This window comes from Hylaeus anthracinus, unplaced genomic scaffold (assembly GCF_026225885.1).
Source record: "Hylaeus anthracinus isolate JK02 unplaced genomic scaffold, UHH_iyHylAnth1.0_haploid 11985, whole genome shotgun sequence".
Classification (NCBI taxonomy): Eukaryota; Metazoa; Arthropoda; class Insecta; order Hymenoptera; family Colletidae; genus Hylaeus; species Hylaeus anthracinus.
In genome coordinates, this window is record NW_026534333.1 from 11,646,588 (window position 1) to 11,653,976 (window position 7,389).

The following is a 7,389-nucleotide window of genomic DNA, read 5'->3' on the forward strand; positions in this document are numbered from 1 at the left end:
TACAGTGAACTCCTGTATCATAAGTTCTTATAGTATGGCCTACTATATTATAAACTACTACTGCACTGTGAGTTCTTATGTATTATACATTAAACTCCTGCACCATAAGTTCTTATAGTACGGCCTACTCTATCATGAACTACTACTGCTCTATAACTTCTTATACCACAGACTAGTGTGACTGTAACGTACGGGTTCGCTCGCGTGAAGCTTAACTCGACTCGTAATTCACAAGTCGCGCGAGTACGGCGGGAACCTTGACCCCTTGTGAACATTACGAAATTCGGTCGGGTCGCGGCGCGCGTCGTTTCCGATTTGTCGACGCCCACAAAACGCGACGCAATTCGATCGGCGAACGACTTTGAACGTTGATCCAGGTCTATCGAGGAAGTCGAAGTCGCGGACAAAGAACGTAGGCCGCGAAGTTTTTATTAAAGCGAAACGAGTTCGGCACAGGTGTTGTCTTATATCAAATGAACTCTGCGTGTCATTTTTTTCTCAAGCTCTTGTAAGTGCTGGGAAAACTCGATACTTGAATAGCGTGGCGAAGTGACGCTTAGAAATTTTGAAGTAGTACAGGAATATACTAGTCTGTATAGTATGTGGTATATGTACCAGATTATGCTACATTTTTATACTAAATATACTAGTACGTATAGTATAAGCTATACTTACCATATTATACTACATTATATATTAAGTATATTATTATATATAGTATATATGGTATACTTACCAACTTGTACTACATTCTATACTAAATATACTGTACTCCAGAGTACATTAATCATGATTAAATATAAAGTACCGAGCCTAAGTCTGCAGTAGCCAATGCATCAAAACGAGAGAGAAAAGTAGTCGAAAGTAGTTGCTAAATATATTAAATTATATACTACATACAGTACATGGTATACGTACCATATTACACTATTTTCCGTACTAATTATATTATTACATGTAGTATATGGTATACTTACCAACTTGTACTACATTGTATACTAAATATACTGTACTCTATAGTACAGTAACTATGATTTACTACAAATTACGGAACCTAACTATACCCTGCAGTGAACGATGCGTCGAAGCGAGAGAAGAGAATAGTTGCTATTCGCAACTATAAAGACTTACCACCATCCGATCCTTTAGTTAGCAGTCTCTTCACGACAGCCGTCTTGTCGGTGTAGGCGTCAACTTTGGCCACGTCGCGGCAAACCCTCTGAAACTCATGGAAAGTGTCGTCTCTGTGCGGACCTGTTTCTGTCTCGTGACCTTTCTTCGAGTTCGAACTCGAAGTAGACGGCAAATCCTCGTTGGAGGACGCGGCGCTGTTCTCCTTCGTTTGCTTTGCCCTCTTGCTGACTGGTGTGTTAGACTCGCTGGGGGGTGGTTTACGTTTCTTCGGGGAAACTGATTCATCCTTCTTCGCTTTTACAGTCTTGAACGGACCTGACAGAGAAACATTCGACGAATTAGAAATTAGCGCGGGAGAACTGAAAATTGAACGAAATTAAATTTACTTGTAGAAGAGATTTATTTTGTTCTCGTACCGCGCCTTTAGATCACCAGATTATTAGAGTACAATGTCACTATAATATTATATCGCAATGGCACTGTGACATTATGCTACCATACTAGCGTATTATTCTATTATTATAATACCCTCTACTTGGACATGTAATACTACAATTTAAACTTCCATGCTACATACTTAACACAATTATTTTTTTTTATTTTATAATTATCAGAATTACTCCGATCGTCAATTACTCCACGCGTTCGATCGATGTTTCCAGCGTGCATTTCCCCGTAATTCGAAGCAGAAATCACAAATACGGGGAAGAAATCCATGCTCGAACACGGAATCCCTTCGAACAGGAGAATCTGGTAATTGGCTCTCTCATTGATTCGCGAAGATCATAACGGGGTCGTTATAATCGTGGCGCTCGATTTCCGAGGATCGATTACGGTCGTATTAATAGTCGCCAGAACGGGAGACGTTCAATCGCTCTAATAGGCGATAGTCTACTCCAAACGTGATTTATGGCCCGTACAATTTGTACGTCGCGCGATTTAATTGAACGGCAATTAATACGTTTCCGCTCGTTTCACGTCGCGCGATAAGCGCACCGGCCGTTCCGCGGGTTGTCGAGAAACTACTCGAATATTCGTTATCGCCGCGACGAGAGCAAGTGTGAAACTCGCGATCGGTATCGAGTACGCGATCAACATTCAGAACTAACGAAACTGCTAAAAAGTATCCACGATTCAACCACCATGAACTGCTTGAGTACTATACTGCTTGTTATCGTAATAATTAGACTGCGGATCTTTATGCAATTTATAGGAAATCGGAATGTACGAGAACCTACAAAATGCAAACAATATGCAGGAATATGAAAAAGATTGAAAGTGAAGTTCGTGTTGTAATATTGGCAGAATAAAATAAATTTCTATTTAGGTTTCATTTTTGTAGACACGTTTACAAAGATTTCAGTTTGCGTAAAGATCCGCAGTCTAGTAATAATATATAATTCTAGTATATTGCAGAAATTAGCAGAAGAATGTAGTGATACCACACTTACATAGTAATAGTATATAATACAGTGCCATAGTCTTATCTACAATACATTGGTATAGTGATCTGGACAGGCTATATTTCAATGGACTAAGAGTTTGCTAGTCTTGTGGTCTAACACACAAGTGTTAGTAGTAAGTAATAGTCTGATAGTCTAGTAGCTTGATACCCGGGTAATTTTGCAGTCTAGCAGTCTAAAAATCTAGTAATGTGGTGATCGGGTAGTCTAGTATCTAGAGAACGAGTAGTCTAGACTAGTAGCCTGGTAATTAGGTAATTTTGCAGCCTAGAAGTCTAACAGTCTAGTAATTTGGTGATCGGATAGTCTAGTATCTAGAAAACGAGTAGTCCAGTGTACTAGTAGCCTGGTAATCAGGTAGTTTAAGAGTCTAGCAGTCTAAAAATCTAGTAATTTAGCAATCGGGTAGTCTAGATTTAGCAATCTAGAGAACGAGTAGTCTAGACTAGTAGCCTGATAATTAGGTAATTTTGCAGCCTAGAAGTCTAACAGTCTAGTAATTTGGTGATCGGGTATTCTAGTATCTAGAGAACGAGTAGTCTAGACTAGTAGCCTGGTAATTAGGTAATTTTGCAGCCTAGAAGTCTAAAAATCTAGTAATTTGGTAATCGGGTATTCTAGTATCTAGAGAACGAGTAGTCTAGACTAGTAGCCTGGTAATTAGGTAGTTTAGCAGTCTAGAAGTCTAACAGTTTTGGTAATCTGGTAATCGAGTAGTCTAGTATCTAAAGGATGAGTAGTCCAATGTACTAGCAGTCTGGTGGCCTTTTAACCAGGTAGTCTATAGTATCTCGTGAACGTGTAGTCTAATGTGTTAGCAATCTAGTATCCTAGCAGTCTAGTAGTCAATCTACTCCATCGTCGAGGACACCAGATCAGAGAACAAACGAAAAGCTAGAAAGGAGTAATGTTAAACGTTTACTAGAATTCTCGAAATCCTCTATCTTCTGAAGGACGATCTTCTTGTCCTCGTCGCAGAGATCATCCCAGCCGCTGATGTCCTCTGCGGGATCGTCTATCCTCTTGGTGGTGGCTCTCTGCCTCGCAAACACCTCGAACAGGCAGGTCACGTGATGCCACGCCTTCATCTTGCCCGCAGTGAACGGATTCGCCATCAGCTTCGCGATCCTCACCGAATTCTTATCGATGATGCACTTACACTTCTTGCATTTCGCGCGGCCGGTTACCGCGCGCTCCACCGCGAACGGCTTTTCCTGTTCTCCCTCCTCGTCCGACATCGTCTGAAATAGCCAACCAGCATGGAAACTCAGCATGCGATTATTCGTGAATATCGTCGTCGAATGGTAATAATTCGAATAATTATATCGGAATAGTGGAATTTTAATAACGACGTAAACGTAAAACCCAGAAATGGGTGATTAGGACTTCTCGTTAAGGAACTAAAAAAAAATTAATTCCAAAGGCAACCCATCAAGAAAATTATATTTGAATATGATTCGATAATTTGGCGAGGTTCAAAAATTCAATACCTCGACGAATGTTGAATTATCTAATATTCAATAGTCTCCAAACGAAACTTAAACTTCGTAGAAATTTTCGCACGTTTTACTCTGGCGAATCTACCATGTTAAGATCTATGTGTCTATGATTTTGCTGTACATTATTTTGCCATTCATTTATTCATCCTTGACCAGGGAAGGCATTAGCTCCAAATAATAATACTTCTGTCGACTAGCTACTTACGTTTTCAGTTTGGCTATTATAAAGAGTCGCGCGAATGGAGAGACACTTAAAGTCATGAAAACAATCGGTCTAAAATTTTTTTTAAATAGTGGTGTCTCGTTCATCCCATTGTCGTCATATTCCAAACGCACAGACCGGAGAAAAGTTGTAATACGAGATAACAGAATCCTTCGTTTTAAGGTTTAGCGCAAAGAGCAGGATTACTTCGAAATGTTTCCTTGTTTTCCACTCGATGGATTTGTAAACATGAAAAAAGAAGTAGGAAAGTAATTTAGAAATGTTCTGTGAAATGTTCCCGTTCTGGCGAAGAATTAATCTGTTTGGAATTATAAACAAACGGGGTCGCAAATTCTCGAGGGCACTTGAATACTACTTCGAAACCCACCCTTTTGCTTTGGTAGTTAGTAAATGTGCCCTCCATGTTTATTTAAGAGATTTATCTAAATTGCATGATACGTTTGATGTTTCTTAAGAAATTTTTTATTACTAATGTATACATATGTATAGTTTATTCATGGACGTATTTATAGCGACTTGATCGGTATCAAACCAGCCATTTAATTTAGACAAATTTCTTCGATAGACATAGAAAGTATAAATATTCATAAGATTACATGTATTTGAAAGATTCGAATAACTCTAGTTACCCGTATTCGATGAACGAAGAATAACTATTTATTTGAAGTAAATTTATTCAACGAACGGTTTATCTTTGGCTTGACTATGTAGTTCGACCGAAAACTTTAACCAGTAGAGTCTGAAATTCTTTCTGCCGATCGCGAGCGTCACCTAAACGTCGCGTCTCTCCAGCACCAGTGGAAATCGACGATAATGCGTCGCGCGTCTGACCATTGCCTTACCTCTACCACTTACGCGATTCAATCCCAAGGATTACAGAAGCTGAACTGCTCGAGAACGTTTATCAAAAATTCTTGAACTCTCGAGTTTCGTTTCTATTTCAACACAAATTTATTATACCATTCTCGGCCGTGGAACTAAATTAATATAATTATTGTCATCGCTGAAGGAGACCAGCAATTTTTCCCTGAATATCAAAATAAACAGATTCCTTTGACCGAAAAAAGAATTGCTCGACCTAATTACGTACCCTTGACCTTTTCTAATTTTCAAAAGCGGTTACGTTTACTACGTGCGTCACGTTGATGGAAAAATAGGTAGAAAAAAGAATCGCAGAGACGTCGGGAGATTACAATTTCGAAAAGATCGGTGGAAGAGCGACCCGATTGGTCAGACATTGTTTGGAAAACGGCGATAAAAATCGCGATTGGAAATAAATCAGCCGCCGCTCGACATTTCCATCGCGTTCGACCTAACGAGCCGTGACTTTTCATCAATTTTTGCTCCGCTTCTACCTTAATGGATCTAGTGGCTAAAAATGACTGCTATAACTAAACCGTTCGACAAATCCAAAATAGGCAGGGTTTAAATGTCAATGAGTGCATCAACATAATAGAATGAAGACAAATGGCATAACATTTTACTGACTCTCGTAGACAAGACTGTCCTGAAACTTTTTGATTCGTCATAAGGGGAATGTAGGTTTAATCTTTGGAATTACAGAATTAACGAATTGTAAGAGAAATAGTAAAACAGTAAAATAGTGTACGTTAGTTAGGAATTATAGAGTCCTTTCGTGAACTAGGAAAATCGTTAGAAGACGAAGAGGATTTATTAAACGTTTGCACTCGAGGCCTTTTTTCTGGTATCTGCCAGCAACTCGAGATGTTTCTTAACATTCTATTGCCATGAATTCTGAGCTATCTAGATTTGAGAATAAGGTCACCTTTACCTCGCTGACAATCATTTTATCGACACCTGGAGCTCCAAAGAAATTAAACCTAAAGAAACGTTAGGTATCGTAGATTTGCTGCGTGTAACCTAATGCTGACTGAGAGTCACCTCTCGAGTGCAAAGGGTTAATCTTTCGATAATTTGTTAGCAGAAGTGTACCGAGTTACAAAGTTGTTCTCTATTATCCATATTCGATACAAAGTTCTACAAAATTGTCGTACTAGCACCAGTTGGTGATTTCTGTCGGTATTACGAGTCTATGAATGACGAAGAAACATAACCGACAAAATATAGGAAATAGCACCGAATATGCATTGGCTGCAGTTAGTATTGCTTTGTTTATCATCGACGTTCCGGTTTCCCGAGCCGGAATACGCCTTCGGTGTTTGCATTAATCTTTTACGAAAGCTATTTATACCTATTAATCCTCTTCTCCTCTTCTATGCTTTTGGTAACATCGTCCCCTCTATACAGGATTTTGACCCATGTTTATACTGTGTCGTCGTAGGCCAAATCCTGAGCTGTACTTCCCTGATTGGAAAGTAAAACTTAGGGACGACAATAGCGCACGGAGCTCCAATTTCCAGCAATAATTCAAATGTTGCGCAATATCGCGATAAACAATCGAAGTTCCACCGCGAATACGGAAGTTCCCGCGGATCGTAAATCCGCGGTGTCCGCTAATTTCCGCGAGCAGCTATCTTTGTCGAGAACTGGCTCGCATCTTTGAGAACTTCGTCCAAATTGTGTCGAAAGTTATCGCCCACGCCCAGACGTTTCTCGTTTCGCCAACTTCTCCATTTCCAGCGAGGTATCATCAACACCTTTCACGCTTTTATCGCCGCCGCCACCGTAAAGAATTCAACTTTCACGTGCAACTCGGTAAATAACCTCCTTATTTACCTTATTCAGATTTTTTCATTTGTTTGTTATCCCTATCCGAATCAATTTGTTGATCGCTAAATCGTAGATCGACGTTTAACTGCAGAGGGGAAGTAGCTGTATCTTAAAGTAGCTATTCCAAAGATTTATTTCATGTAGGATTTTAACAAAACTTCGCTTGATTGTTATTTCATTAAATATGAATCATACGAGCCTATTTCGATTTAAATTGACCATCACAGTTTCATGAAAACGGATATAAAAATTTTGGAATTTTAACATAGACTCTTATGGAACTTGCAAATTTTCACGCGAGTTTGATCAATTGAAATGAACATGCAATTTAGGAAGTTGCTGAATGTTTGATACGTTATAAACACCGAAATTGTGAACC

At 39.2% G+C, this 7,389-nt stretch overlaps 1 protein-coding gene across 2 annotated transcripts in view; it reads right to left on the minus strand.

The window, feature by feature from the left end:
• Positions 1-7,389, minus strand: part of LOC128886836 (DNA ligase 3) — a 61,792-nt gene that overhangs the window by 31,450 nt on the left and 22,953 nt on the right. For both annotated transcript variants that reach the window (XM_054142018.1, XM_054142017.1), the window contains exons 2-3: positions 3,520-3,838; positions 1,132-1,449 (exon numbers count right to left, since the gene is read on the minus strand). In XM_054142018.1, the coding sequence (XP_053997993.1) occupies positions 1,132-1,449; positions 3,520-3,835 (634 nt within the window). In that variant the 5' untranslated portion in view covers positions 3,836-3,838. The remainder of the gene's footprint in view (positions 1-1,131; positions 1,450-3,519; positions 3,839-7,389) is intronic.